The sequence below is a fragment of the Eulemur rufifrons genome, chromosome 14 (genome assembly GCF_041146395.1).
Source record: "Eulemur rufifrons isolate Redbay chromosome 14, OSU_ERuf_1, whole genome shotgun sequence".
NCBI lineage: Eukaryota > Metazoa > Chordata > Mammalia > Primates > Lemuridae > Eulemur > Eulemur rufifrons.
This window is the reverse complement of record NC_090996.1, coordinates 12,752,600-12,779,760: the sequence shown is the minus strand read 5'-3', so window position 1 is coordinate 12,779,760 and position 27,161 is coordinate 12,752,600. Positions and strand designations below refer to the sequence as shown.

The window sequence follows — 27,161 nt, the reverse complement described above, 5'->3', positions numbered from 1 at the left end:
CATGGGAGAGAGACCAGGGAAGGGCCCGTGCTCAAAGTTTAATGTTTTGCAGCCATTGTCTTGAAATTTTTAATAATTTTATCTTTGAATTTGTGTTTTGCAAGTGAAGGCCAATGAGACAACAGAGCATGAAACAGAGACTTGAGGCCTGAACACACACATGGTTCCACTTCTTGCTGCCTCCTTGCCTCCCCATGACGGGTTCTCCTTAGCCTACTCCCTCTGCCTTGGAAATCTGGCAAGCTGGGCTCTACCGCCCACCCCCGCCCTTGCCCAGTGGCCACTGCTGCCTTCCACTCAGGTGGAGGCCTGGGTGCAGGTGCAGAGTGGGCCAGGTCAGGTCAGAGTGGGTAAGCTGTGGCCTCTCTGGTCATATTGGTAGCTGTCCGCCACCATGGTGTACTTAGTGGGCAACTCAGCAAGGGCAAGTCTCTCGCCCACCCCTGATCCATGTACTTGGCATGGAGGTTGCAATGCCGGTGGGAGAGGGAACCAGCCATCAGGCCCAAGTGCATACTCTGTCCAAGTGCAGTGTAGACTGTCAAGTGCTTCCCTGGCACACGTGGACATCTGCACTGTCCCATCCAGCAACTCCACGCCTGAAGGTGGATGTGCTCCCTTGGCCTGCTTGGTGCCTGATGGACCCACCTCCTCCCCACCTTCCTTCCAATCTTCCTGGGTCTGGCCTGTGTCCATTTCTTCTGGACAGCTCCAGACACCCTCCATGGACAAGCCATGAAATACGAATTGTGCACTTTCAGAGATTCCTTAGCTGAGTTAAATGCTCTGATATTTACATTCAAAACTGACATTGCTCGATATAAAGACAAAACGGTAAAATTCATGATCATAATTTAAATTTTTATTTCTTCTTTACTTAGAACAACGTTAAACAGCAAACAAGAAACACCGCAAGTTGAGAGAGGGAGACTGCAAAGGAAAAAAGTTTTATCTTGTAGTACTTTAACAGCACTTCCTGCCTTCCCTGCTTTTTGAAACAGGGACCCTGGGTTTTCATTTTGCACCCGGCACCGCACGTTCTGTAAGCAGATCGTTTGTCAGCTTTGGTTCCTTTGTGATTTGCTGTGACCTTCTCATCCTACAGAAATGTTCACTTTTCTAATTTTGCATTCTCTTTCTTAAAGATAGTCCCTAGACTGACAAAATCTTCGGACCCCCACACAAACCGCATTCTCCACGACATCTCCAATGTCGACCTTATCTTGAGTGACGCAATTAGGGATTAATTTTTTTCCTCTTATATTTTTTCATGCAATAAGCCTGTAGAACTCTTATGGTAAGTGAGAGGAAGAAAAAAACTCTCACAAAAAGGGATCATTTCAAAAATTAAAGGAAAGCGCTGGCATCGATTGGAGGCCGGAAAGCCGGCAGGGAGAAGTCAGCGAGGAGTCGGGGTCCTCCGCAGGTAGACCCACAGCCTGCCGGGCGGGCCTGCGCTCGGGCACGTCCCCTTTAAGGGGCGGGGCGGTGGGCGGGGCCTGGCGGCCCGCTCTCCCAGACTGCCTCGCGCGCGCGCCGGCAGTTCGGCCACGTCCCTGGCCACGTCGCGCCTGCTCTCGCCATCTTCGCCGCTTCCTTTTAGGGACCGCAGCCGCCGCCTGAGCCGCCGAGCCCCGGGGCCGCCGCGCTGCGCCGACCGCCGCCGTCATGAACATCTTCCGGCTGACCGGGGACCTGTCCCACTTGGCGGCCATTGTCATTCTGCTGCTGAAAATCTGGAAGACGCGCTCCTGCGCCGGTGAGCGGCCGGAGAGGCCCGGATAGGTTCGGGCGGGGGCTGGGTCGCCTGGAGGAGCCGCCGACCTCGGCCGCCCCACAGCCCATCGGGCCTGCGCCGGCCAGACACACCCCCTCGGCTGGCCAGGGGCGGGTACCAGGACCCGGGGGTAGCCTGTGGGCTCTCGGGGTGAGCGCCGAGGCCGGGCCAGGGTGTCGCATCGCCGGGCCCCGCTCTGCACTTGGTCCGCTCGCGAACTTGAACTGTCGTGGGGAGGAGCTAACTGGACGGCGCGGGGCCCTGTTCTGTCTGAAAAGTTTGGGGTGGGGATTCCGTCGGTCGTGTTCCCACCTTGGGCTTTGATGGGGCACTTCTCCAGGCGCTCGGGCGGGGTTCTGAGTGGAGGGTCCGGGGTGCAGGGAGCCCGCGAATCAATGGGACGGACGGACGGGCGGGAGGAGGATGGGCAGGACCAGGGCTGGCTCGGCCTGACGTGGCAGCCAAGCCAGCTCGGGAGGTGGGGCGCGCGGGGGGAGAGGTCATCTTACTCCCCATTCTGCCCGTCATAGGACTGGGCTTTAGGTTAGGGGGTCGGGTCAGGCCTGTCTTTAGAATTGTGTGGGCTTCACCCAAGCCCTCGGGTCCAGGATCACACCTGCCACGGGAGGAGCTGTGGGGAGGTCTTAAGTGAATTTCTTGGCATAATTAATGCTGCTTTGAGAAACGAACTGGTTTGTCAAACTCCGAGTGCCTCCATCTAATAACGGGTTCTCTTAAAACTGCGGCGCCGGTACTGAGGAGGTCTCATGCAATTCCTTGCTCCACGTCACCAGTGAGTTGGCGGCTTCTCTCCTCAGGAGTACATATTTCATGCAAGCATTGCTGGGAGGCAGTGAAACGAATCTTCCCAGATCATAGCCGTGGAATTTTACATCTAATTAATCCTAAGTGTATAAGAATTGCAAATTTTAAAAGAATTTCTTTAAAAATTCCTTAAACTTATTTTTCATGGTTATGGCCTCAGCAGAATAACTATTGTTGAACTCAAGAACTTAGTTTTTTACAAAGGCAGTAAAAGATGGAGTCCTAAAGGACCTAGGTGAAAGAGACTCCATTTACCAGATTTATTTCTAAAAATTTCCACATCTAAAGTAACACCACATCATTGATTCTGCTGTCTGCAGGCCTCACCTATCTCCCTGGAACCTAGCTGAGATCCAGGAAGTAATCAAAAACAAGAAAGACCTTTGAGCCATCACAACGAATGTTACAAAGTCCATGTAACAGTGTGTGGGACTTGGAGGTGATCTCTCAATTTTCTGAGAGGCTCAATTGTATGGTTTCCAATGATAGCAGATTAATTGCATTAATTATGATACTGATGTTGAAGCACTTACTGTGTACTGAGTGGTCAGCTAAGTGCTTATGGCTTATCCCAGGTAATCATTAAATAACCTTAGGAGGTAGGTGCTGTTGTCCCCATTCTCTGGAGGAGAGAACTGAGTCTCAGGGAGGTGAGTGAATTAGTGATAGAGCCAGATTGAAACACAGTAACTAACAGTTAAGGATTGAATAACTGTCTACTTTAGCCTAAGTAATTTTAGTGTAAACATTTGTTGCCAGACCAGTGGCTTAGGTCATTTTTTAGTTGCACTCAGATGATTTTTTTTTTTTCTTGAGACAGAGTCTAGCTCTGTCACCTGGGCTGGAGTGCAGTGGCATCATCATAGCTCACTGCAACCTCAAACTCCTTCGCTCAAGCAATTCTTCTGCCTCAGCCTTGCGAGTAGCTGGGACTACAGGTGCACGCCACCACGCCTGGCTCATTTTTCTGTTTTTTTTTTTTTTTGTAGAAATGGGGTCTTGCTGTTGCTCAGGCTGGTCTCAAACCCCTGACCTCAAGCGATCCTCCTACCCCGGCTCTCAAAGTGCCAGGATTACAGGCATGAGCCCCTGTGGCTGGCCCAGATGATGTTATTTTTAATCTTTAGTTTTGTTCCAAAATCTTTGTGTGAGTCTCTTCGTCGTCTTCCATATGTTTCTCAGATTCCCCTCCACTGGCAAGTCATTAAGCGTTGAAGTGTGCTGTCTCTTAAACTTGATATTCAAACTGAGATGTTTGGGAGAATTTACTGCAACTCTAGAAATAGAATTCTTAAGGGAACCTTGAGTAACAAGGAGAAAGGGAGAGGGTGTGCTATTTTGTTTGCTTTTTAATGTTCACTATTTTCATTTGAGAGATTTAGAAGTATCAAGGAAAATATAAAATATTTTAGCTAAAATGCTAAAAAAGGAAAATAAATAGGTGAGTCAAGTTCATGTGTGTTTGCCAAGTATTCCTTGGGCATTGTTAATCTATTCTCATTCTCAGACTTAGGATGATTTTTGTTCTGGTTTTTGAGTTTTCCTGGTCTTTTATTTTTTTTTTATTTTTTTTTATTTTTTTTCCTGGTCTTTTAAAAATCAAAATCGCCAAGATCATTTATTCAGAATTAAATGTTAAATTTGACAGCCTGCTTTGTTTTTCCATATTAAATTGTAAAAGTTGTTCAAAGACTTTTGAAAGAGTAAGAATTTGATACGAGTTTCTCAAGTAACTGGAATAGGAGACATGTATATCCAGGTTGTGTTTCTCATTTTGAAAATACTGGTATTGAGGTTCATTTTTGGATTTTGGCACCTGTTTTGAATATGCCTGCAGCCTCAGAACCAGGGTGCTTTTTTCCCTTAAGGATCAAGGATGAGGCAGGCTAATGAAGAAGCTAGAGATTCTGTTTTCCTGGCAGTCTCATTCCAGAACAGCTGCTTTTAAGTACGTATTTTAAAGTGGGGGCGATGAGTTGATCTTGTTTGAATCTGTATTCTCTTGTGGCTTTATCTGCTACAGAGGGGTGCCAAAATGAAGTGTGAGTTTCTCATATTCCTGAATTATCAGTGCAGCTTAATCCACAGTATGTTCAATTTATTTTTGTCCCAAACAATGACCTGGATAACCTTGGGAGAACAAGCTGTGGTTTTTAGATAAAGGGCTTCCTGTGTAAATTTACCTGTAGGCTGATAGTTTTTAATAGTGCTGTATCTACTGTGTTTAAATTACTAGTGGAATCCTTCTGAGATCCATGAGCCCTGAGCCTTCCTCCCTAGTCTCTCTCCTCCCGTCCTTCCACTGTTGCTTAGATTGTTGTTAGCTGTTGTTACTTAGGTTGTAAACTTTTCATTTTACCAAACACTATACAGGGGCATTTGGTGTCCCTACATTTCCCATAATTGGACAGTTTGTATTTCCAAAGTAAATGGGAAACACCTCATCTTTTATTGTCGACATAGAGTACATCAAGAAGCTTTTGCTTCACATTGTCAGCTCCCTCTTTGTAGCAGCTGTCACCTTGGTTCTTTGAGAACCAGTCTCTTGAGCAATCATTACTCTCAAACATTTTTTGACCATCCCACTATGTGCGAGGCACTGGCATACAATTCAGAGCAGCAGCTTGCAGATATTAAAGTTTCTGCTCTCAAGAAAGGAGCAATGGAGTGGAAATGATATGAAAATATAGGAAAAGATAAAAATGTAGGGTGTCAAACTGTCTAGGTAGTAAATCTTATGGGTACAAAGTGGCAAGAAGGATCTTCTGGCTTTCTAACAAGGCGTGAATAAGACCTCTGTGAAGAAAAGTATAAAACTTCGCTGATGGACAAAGAAGATAACCTGCATGTATTTTCATACCATGGTCCTGGATGGGACCAGGCAGGCTGATGAGGAAGCAAGGTGACACATCTTTCCAAATTAATTTATGAATTCAAAATATCTTCAAAGTTAACGACGATAAACTGAGAGAAATAATCTGTAATATATCTAAGTAGCAAAGGGTTAATATCCATAATAAACTACTCCTGCAAGTAAAAAAAAACCTGATAGGAAAATGGGCAAAGTTGGCAGTTCACAGAAGACTAACAAAGGACCAATTAAGCATGAAAGAATGCTCAGCCTCACTAGGAGTTAGGAACAGCAGTGCATACTGTTATTTGCCCACTGGAAAAAGTAAAAGAGGTTTACGACCTCTAATGTAGGCAAAAGTGTGAAGAAAAAGGCATTCTCATCTGGCGTTAGTGGATATGTAAATTGGCATAGCCTTTCTAGGAGAAATTTGACAATACTTATCAAAGTTTAAAATGTTTGTCTTTTTTTCAGTTTATGTGTTTTATTTGCATTATTTTGGGTTATGGATTTTTTTAGTTTTCTTAAATTTTTTAATTGATACATTATAATTATATATATTTATGGAACACAATTTGGTGCTTCAGTACATGTATATGTTGTATAATCAAATCAGTGTAGTTAGGATATCCATCACTTCGTGCTTGCTTTATTTCTTTCTGACAAGAACATTCAAAAACCTCTCACCTAGCTATTTTGTCATATATAATATTGTACTGTTAACCATTGGCACTCTACTGTGCAATAGAACACAGGAACTTATTACTCCTATCTGATTGTAACTTTGTACCCGTTGACCAACCTCTCCCCCTCCAAGTTCATGTCTTTTATCCCAACAATTCTAGGGAATCTGTACTGCAGAACTTGTCACCTGTGTGAACAGACTATATATACATGAATAAAAATGTTTGTTGTGTCTAAAGTACAAAACACTGCCTATAGAGATGTTTGTGCGGTATTATAAATATAATTTAAAATTTTATAATTAAAAATTATGAACAACCCAAATGTCCATTAATGGAGTAGTTGCACAAATTTTGGTACATCCACACTGGAACACTGTGCAGCCGTTAAAAAGAATGAACTAGAGCTATAAGTATTAACAGCTGGGGAAGGTGAATCTGAGATATTAAATTCAAAAAACAAGTTGTAAAGCAGAAGTTTGACTGGATTTTAAGGGGCAAACACATACGTGGGTACACACATGTGGGAAAGGGACTTTAAAAAAGCTGGAAAGTTACACTTAAGTAGAGGTGGGAGGGGTGTTGAAGGGTCCTTTCACTTTTTATTCCATATATTTTAGCCCAGTTGTAATTTTTAATAAAATAATCAAGGATTTCTTTGAAAATAAGGGGAAAAAAGACAAAACAGTACATATAGTAGGAGCTGTCATTTATCAAGCATTTCCAGGGGCAGGTATAGTATAAAGCACTTTAACTTTTTCTCTTTCCAACAATCCCACAAAGCTGGTATAATTTGTCTCCATTTGAGAGATGCAAAAAATGAGATTTGGGGCTGGCATGGTGGCTTACGCCTGTAATCCTAGCACTCTGGGAGGCCGAGGTGGGAGGATCGCTTGAGCTCACGAGTTTGAGACCAGCCTGAGCAAGAGCCAGATGACGCGCCGACCACCCCCCCCTACTAAAAATAGGAAAAATTAGCCAGGCATGGTGGCAGTGCTTGTAGTCCCAGCTACTCAGGAGGCTGAGGCAGGAGCATCACTTGAGCCCAGGAGTTTGAGGTTGCTGTGAGCTAGGCTGATGCCACAGCACTCTAGCCTGGGCAACAGAGCAAGACTCTGTCTCAGGAAAAAAAAAAAAAAAATGAGGTTTGGGAGGCCAAGTATATTATGGGCCCAGGCTTACCCTGTGCATCAAGGGGTAAGCTTGAACTTAGACCCTCTTTGACTCCAAAGCCTCTTTTTTCCAAACTCACATTCTGTGATAAGTGAAAAGAGCCTTGTTATGAAAACAGTTCTTAACTAATGGGCTGCTGATTCCAGGGAAAGCTAATGGATTTTAGAATATCCAGATCCTTTGGGACCATGGGTAGGAGCGCAGCTGTTCAGTGTTGCTGGATATGTTTTCCTGGTGGTCTGACCTATATTGCTTGGTTGCATTCCCTGCTATTACCAGGACAAGAATAATTGATGGAAGCTTTTCTGTTTGGTTGAGGGATCTATTCTATAAACCAATAGGAGTATAAGAAATGCAACTTCTAACCTGTAGTATAATTTAAAGCAACACTCACTGAAGTGTATAGTTGGGCGCTTTTATTAAATTTAACTTTGGCTGGGCACGGTGGCTCACGCCTGTAATCCTAGCACTTTGGGAGGCCAAAGCATAAGGATTGCTTGAACCCAGGAATTCAAGACCAGCCTGGACAACATAGCGAGACTCTATCTCTACAAAAAAAAAAAAACAAAAATTAGCTGAGTGTGGTGATGTGCACCTGCAGTCCTAACTACTCGAGAGGCTAGGGCAGGAGGTCTGCCAGGAGTTGGAGGCTACAGTGAGCAATGATTACACCACTGGATTCTAGCCTGAGCGACAGAGCAAGCCCTTGTCTCTGAAATAATAATAATAATAATAAATTTAACTTGGTCCAGTGGGAGAAGACAAGAATGATGTTATGTTTAATGATTGATTTCCATTTAACAAGTTATACTTCTTAATATGGATGTTTGGTACATTTGGTATTGAGATGTCAGTTTCAGAAACATTTACCGGAGTATTCTGTGAGAGCTTATTATCTGATAGCATTTGCATGCTTTGATCTCAGACAGAAACTGACTATGGAAGCTTCTCTGAGGTATTCCACTCTCTCCCCCACAGATTTCCTGCCCTACCCCCTTCTGTCTTCAGCTGGGATCCCCAACTTCCTGTGAAGACAGGACAGTTTTACTGTTTTATTTTTTTTAGTTTTACTGTTTTAAAGGAAAAAGCTACTGCTTGCTAATCAAGATCCCAAGCCAAGGAGAACAGTGTAGAACTGTGTAAGCATCCTCAGATTTCCAGCTTGGCAGTTCCTGCATGGGTTCTATACCATGGGACAAGCTTCAGACCACATGCTGCCTGTCCTCTCTCCTCTGCCCCACACTCACTCAGGGGGCTCTCCCACCCTATAGCTGGTAGTAAATTAGGGCAGAACCCAGAGCACATTGCCTATTTACAGTCATAGAGACACAGTATGACTTGGAAATTCTTCAGAAGTGTTATCCCAAAATACCACAAAATGAGAATTTGCCCATGATAAAGATAAAATGAATTCTGTTTTCTTTTGTCCATTTGTTCATTCATTCAGCAGATATTTTCTGAGCCCTGCTGTGTGTCAGGTCCAGTGCCCAGCACACGGAATACAAGATGGAATGAGGCATGACCCCAGCCTTTAGAGGTCTCGGTATCGAGTAGGGGGTTGGGGGAAAGGGGAGGCAGGAACCGGATCATCACAGTGTATTTTTATAAGTCCTGTAATTGGAGCTGCTAGGGCGGCAGCTGGCATGAAGTAGTCCCCATTATGTGCTTGTTGAATGAATCAGCAGCCCTGTGGGAAGGTGTCTTCAGATAGGACCTCCCAGAGGAGGTGGTATGTGAGTCAGGTCTCAAAGGAGGCTGATAAAAGCAATATGATGGTCCCTGTCTGGTTTTTAGTATAGGAATGCTGAAAACGAGGATGAAATTTCAAATCTGCTTGCCTTTCAAAGTTCCATTAGAATAAACTATTTATGAGAAAATTTGCCTATCTGTATCCTGTAAGTTTTTATTTATAATGTGGAAAAGAACCATATAGGAGGTAAACTGCAAATTTATCTCTCAAGCCTTCAACAAATATCAAATGTGGTCTGCCTGCTCCCTATTCTTTCTTTCCCCGTTTTTATTCTCTCTCCAATTTCTCTATGTTAGCATCAGCCTCGTTGTTTCTGCTTTGGATCATTGATCTCTGATAGAAAAAAAAGTTCTCCATTACTGGGTAAAAAAATAAGCAGCAGATTTACTGTCTGTATCTCCTCCTTTGGCCGTTAAAATTGGTTTCTATTGATGGATTTGGAAGGATAGAGTCAACTTTTTTTTCAGTTTCTATTTAGGTGTTCTTGTGAACAGGCTGGGACTGCAATTATTCACACTGAGAAAGTAACATTCTTGCTGGGCACAGTGGCTCATGCCTGTAATTCCAGTGACCCTGGTGGCTGAGGCAAGAGGATCGCTTGAGGCCAGGAGTTCAAGACTAGCCTGGACAACATAAGGAGACCTTGTCTCTAAAAAGTAAATTAGCTGGGCATGGTGGCACACGCCTATAGTCCCAGCTAGTCCCAGCTACTCGGGAGGTTGAGGTGGAAGGATGCCCCGAGCCTAGCAGTCCAGGCTGCAATGAGCTATGATGACGCCACTGCACTCCAGTCTGGGTGACAGATTTAGACTCTGTCTCTTGAAAACTTTTTTTAAAAAGTAACATTCTTACATCCAGGCTTTTAGTTTCAGCAACCTGCAAAATGATTGTAAAATATTGAAAAACAGTGAGATTTTCACATTCTGAGGAGCGCTGTGAAGGATTTGGGTGCAGTGACATTTCTGTTAAATACATACTTACTAAAATGTGCAGTGGTCTGATGTTTGCATTGTAGATGAAGGTGGGTGGTTTCTGACATTTAGTCAACCGTTACTTTCCTTTTTTTTTTTTTTTTTTTTTTTGAGACAGAGTCTCACTTTGTTGCCCGGGCTAGAGTGAGTGCCGTGGCGTCAGCCTAGCTCACAGCAACCCAAACTCCTGGGCTTAAGCGATCCTCCTGCCTCAGCCTCCCGAGTGGCTGGGACTACAGATATGTACCACCATGCCCGGCTAATTTTTTCTCTATATATTTTTAGTTGGCCATATAATTTCTTTCTATTTTTAGTAGAGACGGGGGTCTCGCTCTTGCTCAGGCTGGTCTCGAACTCCTGACCTCGAGCGATCCACCCGCCTCGGCCTCCCAGAGTGCTAGGATTACAGGCGTGAGCCACCGCGCCCGGCCAACCGTTACTTTCCTTAATGAGTTCACTGGTTCTCCAGTATCTGAAACCTGTAGTTCTTGTCCTTTGTCACATAAATATTTGGCCAAATATAGATGTCAGAAAAGCCATGTGCACATGCTCTTCCCAGCTGAGTCTGGCTGTGCCACAGTGCTCTGGAGGTGGGTTGATTGGTTGGAAGTGGAAACAGCTTCAAGGCATTAAAAAAAGATTGGCTGTAGTTCCAGGTTCCTACCCTCATGTTGCCATAGCGTCCAGGAGCGTTTTTATACTAATAGGTTGGTTGTGTGATGACTCTAAGAGACAGAATTTTTTAAAAATTTTAACATTCAAGTAAATGCTGCCTTCACCAAAGAAGTCACCTTGGGGGAGGTCATGCCATTATTGCAGTGGTAATTACTGCTCAAACTCTTACCGAAGTCAGTATTCCTCACATGATTCCTCATCCCCTTAATCAGAGTAGATTCCAACTCCATTCTCAAAAGATTTGTCACCATAGAGATACTGTTTTAATATGGAAAACAGATCCAAAGGTAACAGTTAAGTTACAACACTAAATAACAGCAGAATTGTAGGCCGGGCGCGGTGGCTCACGCCTGTAATGCTAACACTCTGGGAGGCCGAGGCGGGTGGATCGCTCGAGGTCAGGAGTTCAAGACCAGCCTGAGCAAGAGCGAGACCCCGTCTCTACTAAAAATAGAAAGAAATTATATGGACAACTAAAAATATATACAGAAAAATTAGCCGGGCATGGTGGCACATGCCTGTAGTCCCAGCCACTCGGGAGGCTGAGGCAGGAGGATCGCTTGAGCCCAGGAGTTTGAGGTTGCTGTGAGCGAGACTGATGCCATGGCACTCTAGCCCGGGCACCAGAGTGAGACTCTGTCTCAAAAAAAAAAAAAAAAAAAAAAAACAGCAGAATTATTGAAAGAAATTTATTCCTACCTAAGGTGATATATTTGAGAAATATAATGTTCATTTGAATGATGTATATCCTGGCATATTGGAGGTAGCATAACTAAGTCACTTTGCTGTAGTCACCCATCATAGTAAGACAGAAAAGTTGTTAGAGCCTCCCAAAAGAAGCATGTTCAAGAATGTTAAGGGGGGGAAAAAACCTCTAAAACTGCTCTTATTTATTCTGTGTCATCCCCAGACCTGGGCCTTTGACCCAGGGGAAGAGCCCCACTTCCCCTAGCTGTACTTCCTACACAGTGTGAGTCAGATCACTGCCTGAGCTCCACCTCGTCCTCCCCCTGCACCCCCATCCGTGTAAAAATTGTCTTCCATGAAACCTTGTCCCTGGTGCCAAAAAGGTTAGGGACCGCTGATCTACAGGATCATGAAACTCCTCAGGGCTTTTCTAATACTTTCCTTTTGTTTCTTTAGGTATTTCTGGGAAAAGCCAGCTTCTGTTTGCACTGGTCTTCACAACTCGTTACCTGGATCTTTTTACTTCATTTATTTCGTTATATAATACATCTATGAAGGTATGGTATGGCATGCACTAGACTGTGTTTTATCTATAGTGCACAGACCTGTGGAAACTGTTAATGTATGTCAGCTTTGTAGTCTTAATTAAAAATCTTCAAGAATAGTATCTAAATATGCTATTCTTGGCCGGGCGCGGTGGCTCACGCCTGTAATCCTAGCACTCTGGGAGGCCGAGGCGGGTGGATCGCTCGAGGTCAGGAGTTCGAGACCAGCCTGAGCAAGAGCGAGACCCTGTCTCTACTAAAAATAGAAAGAAATTATCTGGCCAACTAAAATATATATATAGAAAAAATTAGCCGGGCATGGTGGCGCATGTCTGTAGTCCCAGCCACTCGGGAGGCTGAGGCAGGAGGATTGCTTGAGCCCAGGAGTTTGAGGTTGCTGTGAGCTATGCTGACGCCACGGCACTCTAGCCCGGGCAACAGAGTGAGACTCTGTCTCAAATAAATAAATAAATAAATATGCTGTTCTTGCCTTTAAATCTCTTAGACCACCTTGTACTTATAACTGGGAATAAATAGCTATCATTGTGCATATTCTTTCTGTTTTAAAACAGTTTCTAGGTAAAGTACTTTGAAGTTAGAGATTTTTTAAGTTCCTCAAGTATGATAAATCTTCTAAAGCTCTTGATAACCCTGTAAGAGAGAGGGATAACTATTATATTTTCAAGCAGTGGAAAATTACAGACTCCCCAGAGAAATCAAGCAAGTTGGTACATAACAAGGAATTAAAACCAGGACTCCTAGTTGTGGTGTCTCATTTTGCTGCTGTGCAAGGAACTGTGTGTAGGCTTCTACTTTTTTTCTTTTCCACTTAGTCAGTTTTTCTTAAATTTCTGCTGTGTGTCATCTTTATTACATTTGCCATGCTTAAATAATATATACCATAATTTACTTAATAATATATTTTTAAACCTTTTTGTTTTATGCATTAGTTTCCATGGCACCTTTGTCTTTCTTGTATTTTTCCTAATTCACATTAAAACAAATGTATAACTATTTTTTTTTTTTTTTTGAGACAGAGTCTCACTCTGTTGCCCAGGCTAGAGTGAGTGCCGTGGCGTCAGCCTAGCTCACAGCAACCTCAAACTCCTGAGCTCAAGCGATCCTCCTGTCTCAGCCTCCCGAGTAGCTGGGACTACAGGCATGCGCCACCATGCCCGGCTAATTTTTTCTATATATATATTTTTAGCTGTCCATATAATTTCTTTCTATTTTTAGTAGAGATGGGGTCTCGCTCTTGCTCAGGCTGGTCTTGAACTCCTGAGCTCAAACGATCCGCCCACCTCGGCCTCCCAGAGTGCTAGGATTACAGGCGTGAGCCACCGCGCCCGGCCAAATGTATAACTATTAAAACACAAAACATTGGGCCAGGTGCAGTGGCTCAAGCCTGTAATCCCAGCACTTTGGGAGGCTGAGGCAGGAGGATCGCTTGAAGCCAGGAGTTCGAGACCAGCCTGGGCAGCATAGTGAAACCCTGACTCTACCCCCCCAAAAAAAAATTAGCCAGGCGGGATGGCACACCTAGCTGCTTGGGAGGCTGAGTTGGGAAGATTGCTTGAGCCCCAAGAGTTCCAGGTTACAGTGAGCTATGATTGATCCACTGCAGTCCAGCCTGGGCAACAGAGCAACGCCCTGTCTCAAAAAAAAAAAATACAAAATGTTGGCATACTACTTAACATCTTTTTTTTTTTTTTTTTTTTTTTTTTTTGTTGAGACAGAGTCTCACTTTGTTGCCCAGGCTAGAGTGAGTGCCGTGGCGTCAGCTTAGCTCACAGCAACCTCAGACTCCTCGGCTTAAGCGATCCTACTGCCTCAGCCTCCCGAGTAGCTGGGACTACAGGCATACGCCACTATGCCCGGCTAATTTTTTCTATATAGATTTTTAGTTGTCCATATAATGTCTTTCTATTTTTAGTAGAGACGGGGTCTCGCTCAGGCTGGTCTCGAACTCCTGACCTTGAGCAATCCACCCGCCTCGGCCTCCCAGAGTGCTAGGATTACAGGCGTGAGCCACCGCGCCCGGCCACTACTTAACATCTTGTATGCCACTCTTGGTCCACACTCTACACTTGGGGAAGTACTGGACTAAGTGAGCCTCAGTTCCTTCCCACAGTCATTGAATTCATGCTTATGAATACCTACAGAGTCAGGCACTGAGGATATGGCAGAAAACAAGCAGAAGTCTTGTAGTCTGGTGGGGGATAACAGACAGAGCATCACAATACTAAATAAATGACTAAATAAATAAATGGATGCTGTGAAGGAAAAGTGTAAGGGCTCTTGGAATAGGTAATAGGAGTCTGATTTATAAGAAACTAAGAAAATGCAGTTTCTTTTAAAGTTAAACTTAATATATGATCTAGCAGTCCCACTCCTAGGTATATACTCAAGGGAAATGAAAACTTATGTTCACACAAAAGCTTGTACACAAATATTCATAGTAGCTTTATCCATCATCCCCCCAAATTGGAAACAACCCACTTGCCCTTTAACTGGTGAGTGAATAGACAAACTATGATACACCCAAACAATGGACAGCTTCTCGGCAATAAAAAGGAACAAATTATTAGTACAGTAAATCTCACTTAATATCATCATAGGTTCTTGGAAGTGCAACTCTAATTGAAAGGAAATATAATGAAACCAGTTTTACCATAGGCTAATTGATATAAACAAGTTCCTATGGCATATTTCTGGTCACAAAAATATCAGCAAACTTCTAAATAAAGACCAAAAGACTTCTAATATTAAACATTGAAATAAGTGTGAGCTATACATACTTCTAAGAAAGATGAATAAAAACAAGATAATTACCCAGTTTTTGGTGAATCAGTGAGAGATGGTGGTTGTAGTGATGTTGGGTTAAACCAAGGAATACATGTTTGCAAAGTGAAAATTGTAAGGAGCACAGGTCAAAAGAGACAATATCAAATATGGCAGGCTCGCTGAGTGCTTCGTGCTGCATTGTTTATTGTCACACATTCGTATGATTATCACAGATTTTATAAATTTTTTTTTTTGTTTATAATAATTTGTATTCATTCATTCATTCATTTTCCAGCTCTCCAGTTCAGGGTCACGAGTGGCTGAAGCCTATCTCAGCAGCTTAGGGTGTGAGGCAGGAACGGGATGCCATTCCATCACAGGGCGCGTTCATACACACCTCCCACACTCACTTATGCAGGGACAGGACATTATAGACATGCCAATTCACCTAATGTGCACAACTTTGGGAAAGTTGAGTGCCTAGAAACCAGCGTACCTGGAGAAAACCCACAGAGATATGAGGAGAACATGCATACTCCACACAGACAGGGATCAGTTTTTTTTTTGAAACAATGTTATTCAAGGACCTGCTGTACCTGCCACAAATTTGATTGACTCTCACATACATTATGCTAACTGAAAGATGCCAGACTCAAAAGTCATACTGTGTGACTCCATTTATGTGGCATTCTAGAAAAGGCAGTACTATGGACAGAGAACGTATGAGTTCTGAGGTTAAGTCTGAGGGAGGCTTGACTACAAAGGAGCAGCATAGTGGAATTTTGGGGGTGATGGAACTGTTCTGTGTCCTAATTGTGTTGTTGGTGGTTATATAAGTCATAGAACTATATACCCAAAAGTGAATTTTACTATGTTTAAAGCCAAGGGAAGGACGGGCATGGTGGCTCATGCCCGTAATCCTAGTACTCTGGGAGGCCAAGGCGGGTGGATTGTTTGAGCTTAGGAGTTCAAGACCAGCCTGAGCAAGAGCAAGACCCCATCTCTACTAAAAAAATAGAAAGAAATGAGCTGGACCACTAAAACTATATAGAAAAAAATTAGCCGGGCATGGTGGTGCATGCCTATAGTCCCAGCTACTCGGGAGCTGAGGCAGTAGGATCGCTTGAGCCCAGGAGTTTGAGGTTGCTGTGAGCTCGGCTGATGCCACGGCACTCTAGCCTGGGCAACGGAGTGAGACTCTGTCTCAAAAAAAAAAAAAAAAAACACCACACTTTAAAGCCAAGGGGAAATAAATCTTGCCTTTCTAAATACATGGGCGATATAAAAAAGTGAGGAAGTTGGAACCATTGAAAGGTATTGACAACCTGGTATTTTTTCTTTTCTTTTTAGCTTATCTACATTGCCTGCTCCTATGCCACGGTATACCTGATCTACATGAAATTTAAGGCTACCTACGATGGAAATCACGATACCTTCCGAGTGGAGTTTCTGGTGGTCCCTGTGGGAGGCCTCTCGTTCCTAGTCAATCATGATTTTTCTCCACTTGAGGTTAGTTCAGAGGTTACTAAGTGGTCATGTCTGGTTCCTTAGGTAAATAGACCGGTTTGCAGATAATGTGAGTTTTTGTGGATTTTTTTGGTTTTTGTTTTCTAATTTCCCAAACTTCTGGTGTTCCCAAACATTCACTATTTGGTGTAAAAAAAAAAAAAAAATCACGGACAAAAATTAAGCACCCAAGTATTTGGGTGTCTACAGGCAGCTTATTGCCTAACTCCTTTAGAATATAAACTTGAAACTGTATTTCATTAGCTTGACTTCTATGGTACCAAACACAGAGAGCCCTGCCTGTCCCAGTGTTTGAAGAACATGGTCTTTTCCCTACTCTGACCCAAATTTTGTTTCCTCTTCATGTACAGAAGTTGCACATTGATACCATGTCTGTGACTCTCCCAAGCACCGCAGCTACACTCCTCACCTTTATGAAAGGTGGTTTTTGGCGCTCTGCTCTGCTCTGCTCCTAAGAGCTGCTGCTCAGTATCCTGGTGTTTTATCAGGTTACAGTGCTGCTCTTGGCGTTTGACATGTGCTAGGAGTGCCTGGACTTTTAAAATACTCAAGGACTACCTGCAAGTCCTTCTGTCATCAGCATGAATAAAGTAACATGTTGAGCAGAGAGTCTGCATAGTTACAACTCCAGTTTCTTACCCCTTTGATTCAACAACACCAAAAAGTTTAATGAATAAGAAAAATAGTGAAAATATTTAGGTAGTCTGGTGAGATCAGTTGGTGAGGGAAAACAGCAGTGAGGAAGTGGAAGGAATCTGGTTATCAATATTGTCAACTTTGTCGGAAAGCAGGGTTGATTTGGGACCCCAGATCTGGATTAGGGCAAGCTTAGTTTATCCAGGAGGGACATCTATATGAGCATTCACAGAAAATTGTACAGGGAAGAACAAGACATTGGACAGACAAGGTAATGAACATTCGAAGAGGTAAATGACGAGGTTACCCAGCTTGTCATTGGCAGTGCCCTGCCCCTTAAGTGTTCCTTAAATTTCTGTGATTTATACAGATACCAAACTGCTCTGTTTTGGGCTGAGATGCCCACACCCTCAGAATCCCCACATTTTTGAAGCTGCTTTACAATAAGTCAGGAATGTTCCCTGTAATATTGGTGGGCACTGGATCCTGACTAAAGTTTGCCGTTTCTCTTCCAGATTTTATGGACCTTCTCCATCTACCTTGAATCAGTGGCTATCCTCCCACAGCTCTTTATGATTAGCAAGACTGGCGAGGCCGAGACCATCACCACCCACTACCTGTTCTTCCTGGGCCTCTATCGAGCTTTGTATCTTGTCAACTGGATCTGGCGCTTCTACTTTGAGGGCTTCTTTGACCTCATTGCTGTGGTGGCCGGCGTAGTCCAGACCATTCTATACTGTGACTTCTTCTACTTGTACATTACAAAAGGTATGTCGGGTGCTACCTGCATTGTTCCTACAATCACGTGTTCTTTTAGGAGCTTGCTTGCCCAGCTCCCTTGCCCCACACTCTCCTAATCTGGCACTCTCACAAAGCAGAACTGGCTTCAGAAAACATTTTAATGATTGCCAAATAAAATTCTGGATCAAGGTATTACCTGGAATCCTACCACTCAGAGATAATCTCTAATTAATGTTTCAGTAAACATAATGCCAGATATCTCACTACGTATATACATAGATGCATGATTTAAACTATACATGCTATTCTCTACCCTGTTTTTTATCCCACTCACATTTTTTCATGTCAATAAATAGAAATCTGGCCGGGTATGGTGGCTCATGCATATAATCCCATCACTTTGGGAGGCTGAGGTGGGAGGATCACTTGAGGCCAAGAGTTCAAGACCAGCCTGGACAATATGGCAAGACCCTATCTCTAAAAAAAATTTAAAAATTAACTAGGTGTGGTGGCATGCACCTACAGTCCCAGCTTTTTGGGAGACCGGCAGGAGGATTACTTGAGCCCAGGAATTCGAGGTTACAGTGAGCTATGATTATGCCACTGCACTCCAGCCTGGGTGACAGAGCACCACCCTGTATCTAAAATAAATAAACAGACAAATATAATTTTCAGTAGCCATAGAGTATCTCATTGTGAATATGTACCATAATTCACTTACGTTGTATATTTTTGCATTCATATGAATGTAGAACATGTGGACTTTATAAAAATCCGATGAAAGCTATGGTCCTTGCTCAGGAAAATGCATATTTATACATATGCACACAAATTTATGCATATACTTTTAGGGGATTTATGAGCCCTTAAAACCCAACCACAGATCCCAGGCTAAGAATTCCTGCTGTACAGTAAAATTCCTGGTGGTGGAATTACTAGGTAAAAGAGCATATACATCTTATCTGATACTTTTTTAATACCCCAAATTTCATAGACCTCCCTACATAAGTTACATTTTAATATATGTTGATTAGGGTGAAAGTCATGATAACAAAAAGCTGCTATGAATTTTGAGGCTCTTTCAATCAAATTTATATTTTTTAAATACAGTTGCTATTCCCGTATACTTTACTGTGTAGAATCTTGTGTATGACATACTTCTAGTAATGGGAAGAAGGAAAATGTAAGCTTGTCAGTATCAGTAACCTTTTGTTTTGTCTTCCTCTCTTTAAAATTCTAGTACTCAAGGGAAAGAAGCTCAGTTTGCCAGCGTAAGTGCCAAAGACCATCACCAGCATCTGTCCTTCAGGGTGCTCGGACAGAATTCTTACCACAGCAAAGGCATAAGATGCTTGATACGGAAAATCAGAAACTTAACTCTTTTGTTGCAGATAGTCATCAGTGGCTCTGTGAGAACACAGAGGAAAAGAACCAGAAGGTTTCTGTTTAATGCATCTTGCCTTATCTTTTTTTATTACTATGTACAAAGATTTTTTTACACAAAGAAACTTAATGCTGTATTAATAAATTCAGTGTGTAGCTTCAATTGGAATAGTTCTAAAAGTGAAGATTTTGTGAGGAATAAGTGCAAACTTTTTTTTTATTTTAAAAAATTCTCTGACATTGTCGAGTCTTTGTGTCTGCAATGAAATTGTACTCTTGACAGTTGGTAGATTATATATTCTTCCATCTATCAAACTTGCATTCCACTATATTTATTTTTTGCCAAAAGATGAGTTATATTTGTTTGAAATCTGAGACACTATGTTCAATTCGGCAAATCTCTTCAAATTTACCCCTACCTGACATGGAAATCCTTCCTTGAACATCAAACACTACATTTAAGGTTAGTAAGGATGACTTGCAAGTCTTATGGTTTTAATTACCAAAATTTTAAGATTCTGAATGTAGATGGAGTCTCATGTAAGAGTCACCAAAGGTGCCTGCCCTCCTTCCCTGGTGAGACGTGTCAGTTGAGACTGTCCTGAGGGTACTGAAGAATTCAGTGGGCAGGGGTGCCGGCCACTTGCCATCTGAGTGTGGGGCAGGAGGGACATTAATGATATATTTTGGATAAAGGACTCTACTCCTCTGAGGATGTGAACACAAGTAGTTACCTATCACTTTAATTTACAGTTCTCAAAAGATTACTACAACCATGCCCATGCTCAGATTCAAATGGTTTGTCATATCATTTTGGGGTAGTAAAATGATTTATAATGTTTTTTAATTGGCAGCACCAATTACCATTCCTTATATTCTTTCTTTTTGTGTTTTTTGTTTTTGTTTTTTTACTGAGCTCTTACATGACTTATTTTGTGTTACCATCCTAAACAAACATTAAACACAGAATAAACTGTCTTTTTTATGAATTAGGCTTTTGGAACATCCTATGTTGGGATGATTTTTTGTTTGTTTTTCAATTGGCAACAAAAGCTCTGTAGGGCTACAAACATTTAAAGTCCACTTCCTCTGTAAAGCTTTCTGTATTTTGTGAAAATATTAGAATTTTTTCCTCCTGATTTTGCCATTATATTGATTTGCTACATTTTTTGATTTATGCAAAAGTCTGACTTCGTTTTTATGTGATGCACCATAAATATTAAAGTGTTGAATACTAACAGTGCTTACTACAAGAAGGATGTAGTATTTTTGCTTTCTGCATTAAAACATCTTGTGGAGGAAGGGAGCAGGATGGGTTTTATTTTTATACAGCGTGTGTCTTAACATCTTTCTAAACTGGCAGTGTAACTGCAGAGTTTAACCTTCCATCTTGTCTCCCTCACTTTACTTTCCCCCCCTTGCCTCATGTTTATGCTTTTGTGTGCCAGAGTATCTTTTGTTCCAGCATCCTAGTCTTCATTTAGTTTCTGTGGTCTGTTTTCATCATCTTTGGAAGATTCTGAGAGTGTGGAAGGGTGGAAAGTCCAGTCGCAGTAAGTCGATCAGACTGCTTGCTGCCCAGACTGGGGGTAGGGTGGGGGCTCACACCTGTCTTTGTGCACGTAAAGGTCAAATGCAAGCTGGGACCGTTCATTGAAGAGCACCATGCACAGAACAGGATCTGGAACATCAGCATATCGATGGCATCTGTAGCCATTCTACTGAAGTAAAAATAAAACAGGCAAAGTTGTTACCACCATTCTCTGGTCAACCAGGATGACATCTTAATAACAAGGGTGCCCGAGTTGCAATGTGGGACTAGGCCACATCCTGGCCAGTTGGAAATAGAGGCCTTGTGTGACACGCCTTATGAAGCACTGTTTCATAGTACTTTCACTTCTAGAATAAAGGTTACCAGGTAATGAATATTTTTTTATGGAGGTGCTTTGTTTTTATTTGTGTGAATTTTAAAAATGTAAGCATGAAGACAAAGTTCACAAATTTGGCCAGTAGATGATAACTCTAAGAAAAGTCACTGGCTGTTGGCTGCTTACAGACACCCAATCCAATCACGTAGCATTTGGTTAAAGTTTCCTGCTTCCTCACACTCTGGTCAAGAGAGGAGTAGGTAGAAAAGTAGTTATAATAGAGATTATGAATTATGGGAAGCCTAAGTAAGAAAAGCACAAGCTTTGGGCTCAGACTTGTCAAGAGTCTTGGCTCCCACACCTGCAGTTCCTAGAGCCTTGTTCCGCCTTGGTTACGTGGAGCAACTCCTGCGGCAGGATGTCTGTGAGGTTTAAATGAGCCACTGTCCATAAGGCTCATGACCCAGAGTGGTATACTTTCAGCCGCTCCCTTTTCCCCTCCTGTTCTTTGTGCTTAGCTTGGGACAGCTGCCTCGAAAGCTAGCTGGGAACCAGTTCCGGCAGGAGTCTTCTGGCCCATTTGATGATATTGGTCAGTATTACTAGAAGGTTCAGAGCCCCTTTTGGGAGAGGAATATGTATAGAATTGTCACTGTATTAAAATGGACTCCTAAGTACCTTCGAAAACCACTCATCTGAGAGGCTTGGTGACGTGATTGGATCTGGGCTCCGTGTGGGTTTTTCTGTGTGCCTTCGCCCTCTAGTGGCCGGATGTGGGATTTCCAAGGAAGCCGAAGTCTGCCCAGTACCGCCAGCACACCTATCTGGGTTGACCTTTGCAGTGTGGAATCCTGAGTAGGTGCTGTGGGTGTTTCTCTTCCAATTTTGAAACAATTCCCTCTTTTATTCCTACAACTTAAAAGCAAGTTGCAGCATAGCACAGCACTAATCCTTTTAAACAAGGATACGTTTTTGCAATATTAAAATATAACACTCCAGCTCTGTTCTGGTTTCATCTTGGGCACTTAAGAAGTGAGTGTCTTTAGGGGCAAACACTACACTATATTTGACTCCGTTACCAAAACAGAATGAAAATTCAGAACCTATTTACTCATCTAGTGAGGTTTTTGTGACAATCAAGGACCCATAATAAGGAAACCGTTATGTCCTGAAACCAAAGAAGTGATTTGTTCACTTCAAGGTCTAAGGACCAAAGATATCATCAGGACTTTACAGAATACTTAGAAAAAACAACTATGCAAATCCCCAATCACGTGGCTAATGCTGCCCTCTCCCCAACTCAACATAGACAGTAGCAGCAGACATGGATATTAATTTTACTCAGGACATAGGGATTTACTTGACTCAAAATCAAGGGAGGAAGGTATGAATCAATCAATTTGAAAAAATGAAAGTAAAGCTCATAGTTTCTCCCAAGTTAAAATGAAGATGTGATGAAATGCCAAGAAAGTCTATAAAGAATACTTTTTATAATTTGTAAATAGTGAAATTAGCCTGAACAACCAGAGAAGGACATAAAGGATTTTTTTTTCCAAAAAAATTAATGATAGCGCTAATATGGCAAGATGTTATTCCTTGTTCAGACAACACAGTGGGTCCTTAGGTGTCAGGCATCTCTGTATCTGAAATATTTTCATCACTAAAAAAGAAGGCATGAGAAGTTATTTATCTTTTCAAGAGCTATGTTTTGGTCTGGATCGTTTATTTTGGAAATACAAGTTCATTTTTTAAAAATAGATCTTTCTAAAAGATCTACAGAAGTCCTCCCTTATTCTCAGGGGCTATGTTCTAAGACCTCCAGTGGATGCCTTTTTTATTAGCATGAATAGTACTGAATCCTACATATACTATGTATCTTCCTATACATACATACCTATGATAAAGTTTATAAATTAGGCAGATTAAGAGATTAACGATAATAATTATAACTATACATTGTAATAAAAGTTATGTGTCCCAAGTCACTGCAAAGACCTAAAATGAAGTATAAGTTTTGAAAATTAAAAAGTTATGTGAATTTTGTCTCCCAAAATATCTTGTACTTTACTCCCCTATTTTTTGGACCATGGGCAACTGAAACCATGGATAAGAGGGGACTGTTGTATTTTAAAATAGATATTTTTAATAACAAAATTGGAAAACCTGTGTCTAAAATAAGGGAATGAATATGCTTTATGTGAGATACCCACATGATGGAATAATATATTGTTTTAAAATAGGTCTCAATCAACCAAAGCAATTATGCAGAAATGGCAAAATATACTTGCAGTGATTAAACTATGGAAAATGTACTTTAAAAAAAATTGTATACTACCTGTTTCTCAAAAGACATCTTTTTAAAATTAAATAGTTTTGTAGCTTGTTGTCTGTAACATTAAGTTCACAATATCTTTACTAACAAAAGTTTATGTAGAAACATGTTATTACTAAACTGTACAAATCCTGTTTTTAAAAGAGCTATTACATTTAAGCATAAGTATAATCACAGGCACAACCTACTAACTTCTGAATCAATGGTGGTTCAAAGTTTCAGTTGTACATTTGTAGGACACATGTTCATATCATGTGTTTGTGCATTTATAAAGAGGATGGGCAAAGCTGAACAAGTATCATTTAAAAATAAACTTTATTTTCAAACATACATAAAAGTAGAGAGAACAGCGAAATAACCTCCACTTGTTTTATCTGCCCTTCAAGTTTTGAGTACTTTAAAGAAAATCCTAGATAGTGTATCTCATCTGTAGATACTACAAAAGGTTTTCTAATTGATGAAGATTTATCACACCAATGAATAATATCATCTAACAGTCTATGTTCAAATTTTCTGATTGTCTCAAAAACATCTTTTTAGGCCAGGCACAGTGGCTCATGCCCGTAATCCTAGCACTCTGGAAGTCTGAGGTAGGAGAATCACTTGAGCTTGGGAGTTCAAGACCAGCCTGAGACTGAGCAAGAGTGAGACCCTCCCCCCTAGCCCCTGTCTCTACTAAAAATAGAAAAAATTAGCAGGGCGTGGTAGTGTGCACCTGTAGCCCCAGCTACTTGGGAGGCCAAGGCAGGAGGATCACTTGAGCCCTGGAATTTGAGGTTGCTTTGAGCTATGATGATGCCATGCATTCTAGCAAGACTGTCTCAAAAAAATCTTTTTATGGTTTGTCCATTTGAATCAAGTCCAAACAAGGTCTGCACATTGCACATTGTATCAATTTTTAAACCGTATAAAGGCTTAAAATTCACCAGCAACAGCCAAGCCTTTAGAGTACAGTATGGTACATGATGTGGCATTTAGTAACTGGCTCTTCAAAAAACTAGTATGTGCATATATATACATACATTTATTATAAGTTTTACTGATATAAAGGATATTGTGTTGGAAATGCCCCAAACTACCCTCAAGTTTAGTGATTTGTTAGAAACACAGACTCCAGAAAAGCTGTTATGGTTATAGGTTGTTACAGTGAAAATATACAGATTAAAATCAGCAAAAGAAAAAGGTGTCCTGAATCATGTCAGGGTCAAAAAAAAAAAGAGAGAAAAGAAAAAGAAAAAGATGCATAATGCAATGTCCAGGAGAGACCAAGTACAAGCTGCCAGTTGTCCTCTCAGAGTGAAGTCAAATAAACAATGCTGAATTCTCCCAGCAAAAATGTGTGACAACATGCACAAAGTATTGCCAACTAGGGAAGCACACCCAAGCCTTGATGTCCAGGGTTTTTATTGGGCATCAGTCATGTAGGCTTGTAACACTCGTGTGACTGAACTCACCTAGTCAGTCTCCAGTCCCCATACCCAGAGGTCAAACTGATAGAGCATCTCCCAAGGCTCTCACCATCAACTGCACTGCCAGCATGAACTATGTGATGCTGCCCAAGGCCCCAGGTATACAAATACACTCTTAGCAGGAAGAATGTTCCAAGGGCTTAGAAGTTATCTCCTAGGAACAGGTCAAGGGCCAATCCTTTTTTTGGAATGTGCAGAGTTTGAACCACCCAGGCCCCTTGTTTTAATCCTTTGCTGCATAGATGTGTAGCATATAGTTTACAAATAAAAATATAATAATATTCTTTATTATAAATTACATGTAGCCTGTCAAGTCTCACAGAATACTTTAGTGGATTTTTGCCTGTATTTCATATCCATAAGCACCTATGGTTGCAACTAACAAGTGAGTGTACTCCTCCACGGATGGTTGATACTTTCCTTTATTTTAAGGAATAAGAGGAAAGTGAAACAAAGAAGACGTATGTCGGGACTTCACTCCTTATCAACGGCAAAGCAACTTCTTTGTTCAAACAGGTAATAGTTTTCAAATGCTGGATGATGATTTCCTCAACTTTTTGTACTACTCACAATATAATGGCTACAGACACAACATCCTTTTAAGTTTAATCTGCATTATTAACATTTCGTCCATTTCCTTTAGACAATCAACGACAAATCACATCCCCGTTTGTAGTGTTCCAGGGCTGATTTAAAGCTACCAACATGACCATACTGAACATGAAGTTGGGGAGAGAAATGCAGTAGCACGGCATCATGTAGTATGTCCACCATACAGATACTGCAGATACAACCTCAAGAGCATAAACAATAGTAAAATGTGGCAAAACAATGAGGAAGTGATGAAGTTTGAAGATTTATAAACTGTGTCTTTAATATATATTTAATTATAAGTGTATATAATTTTTTAAAAGTGGCTATTAACCAGAACACAAAATTCCTGAAAAATTCCTGAAAATTGAACAATCAGCTCTCACCAGCCAGGAAAGTCAGCTCTATGACGACTAGGGTCCCAGCTTGGCCAGTCCCTAGCGGTTTCCTCCTGAAAAATAGGGCTTCTAGCCGTCCTACTTCACAGAGGCCTGTGGGAAGCAAAGGAGACCATACGTGGACGGCCATGCAGTCCAGTGCTGGGCACATGGTAAATGCACACTAAGGTCAGCTCCCACTATTATTTATATCCTGGCCTTCACTCTAAAGCAAATATTCACTTTGAATTAATTGTGAGCCATCACTTTTGTGGTGTGATTGTGTCTGCCATCAAATCCAGGAATGTGGTTCTAGTCTTAGCTGCCCCACCACTGTTCAGAAGCGAGAACCATCAAAATGATATTTAAATGACTGATTAGGCTGATGGACTTCTGCTCGAGAGAAGGGGATTAATATTTATCAGGTGCTATCCACAAGGGTTCATACAGCTCTGGTTGAATCCTGGGGACTAGGAATGATTATCCTCATGTTACAGATAAGGAAACTGCTTAGGAAACTTTTTTCCCCACACATAGTCTCCTTGCATGCCAGCCACTGCTCTGAACACTCTACATATATTAGCTACAAAATATTATTATTAACGCCACTTAATGATGAGGCATAGAGAGACTTCGTACGAGGAAATTGGTGAAGATGAAGTCGGAGCTGGGCCATTTGGGCCTTTAGTAGGATCTGAAGTTGGTTTGAATCCAGAGCTCCACCTTGGGAAGATATTGACCTAAAGATATTGAGTACTTGAAATGTGGCTAGTGCAACTGATTTTTAATTTTATCTGAAACTTAAATTTAAAAACTGAAGCAGTATAAAATAATTTTCTGTGAAACACAAGTTTATTGTTTTGGTAGGACTCCATTTCACTTTAACCATTGAAAAGTCAGCATCCAGAATGAGATGTGCTGAAAAGTGTAACACACATGCCGATTCCAAAGACTCGGTATGACAGAAAGAATGTAAATCTCCTTAATGATTTTATTAATATACTGATTTACATGTTGAAATGATAATAGTTTTGGATATACTAGTCTAAATGAAACATATTATTAAAACTAATTTTACCTGTTTCTTTTTACTTTTTAAAATGTGGCCACTAGAAAATATAAAATTTCGTATGTGCCTCACGTTATATTTCCACTGGACAGCACTTTCCTAATTCTTTCTGCCTACCACCTCACCAAATTGTCTCCTTCAACCTTGAGTTAATCTTAAATTTTTCTAGCCAAGGATCCCTATTGCTAACTACACAAAAGCCCAGTGTCATAAGGCTAGCTTCGGTAGCCTTTATGCTGGCTGCTCTTCCTGGAATAATAACAGTATTAATGATGACCAACAGTTGAGTGCTTACTGCACGGGAACAGCTCCACCATGGCACCCTGGTGATCCTGCACATTTCCACATAGGCCAGGTAGGCAAGACTCAGCCACAGTCTAATCCAAGTCTTAACAGAACACCCTGTGAGCTTACCTGGAAAACGGCAGATGGGCAGCCTTGGAGAAG

General features: G+C 41.7%; 1 protein-coding gene across 2 annotated transcripts; it reads left to right on the top strand.

Annotated features, from left to right (window-relative positions):
- Nucleotides 1–1,579: 1,579 nt before the first annotated feature.
- KDELR2 (KDEL endoplasmic reticulum protein retention receptor 2) lies at nucleotides 1,580–20,934 on the top strand. 2 transcript variants are annotated; one of them, XM_069485806.1, is made up of 5 exons: nucleotides 1,580–1,759; nucleotides 11,849–11,949; nucleotides 16,072–16,230; nucleotides 17,400–17,652; nucleotides 18,866–20,934. In XM_069485806.1, exons 1-5 carry the CDS (start codon nucleotides 1,669–1,671, stop codon nucleotides 18,898–18,900), a joined length of 639 nt encoding a protein of 212 aa, XP_069341907.1. In that variant the 5' UTR covers nucleotides 1,580–1,668; the 3' UTR covers nucleotides 18,901–20,934. The 2 variants fall into 2 exon arrangements, with proteins under 2 accessions (XP_069341907.1, XP_069341908.1); XM_069485807.1 differs by lacking the exon at nucleotides 17,400–17,652 and having other exon boundaries at nucleotides 1,608–1,759.
- Nucleotides 20,935–27,161: the final 6,227 nt, after the last annotated feature.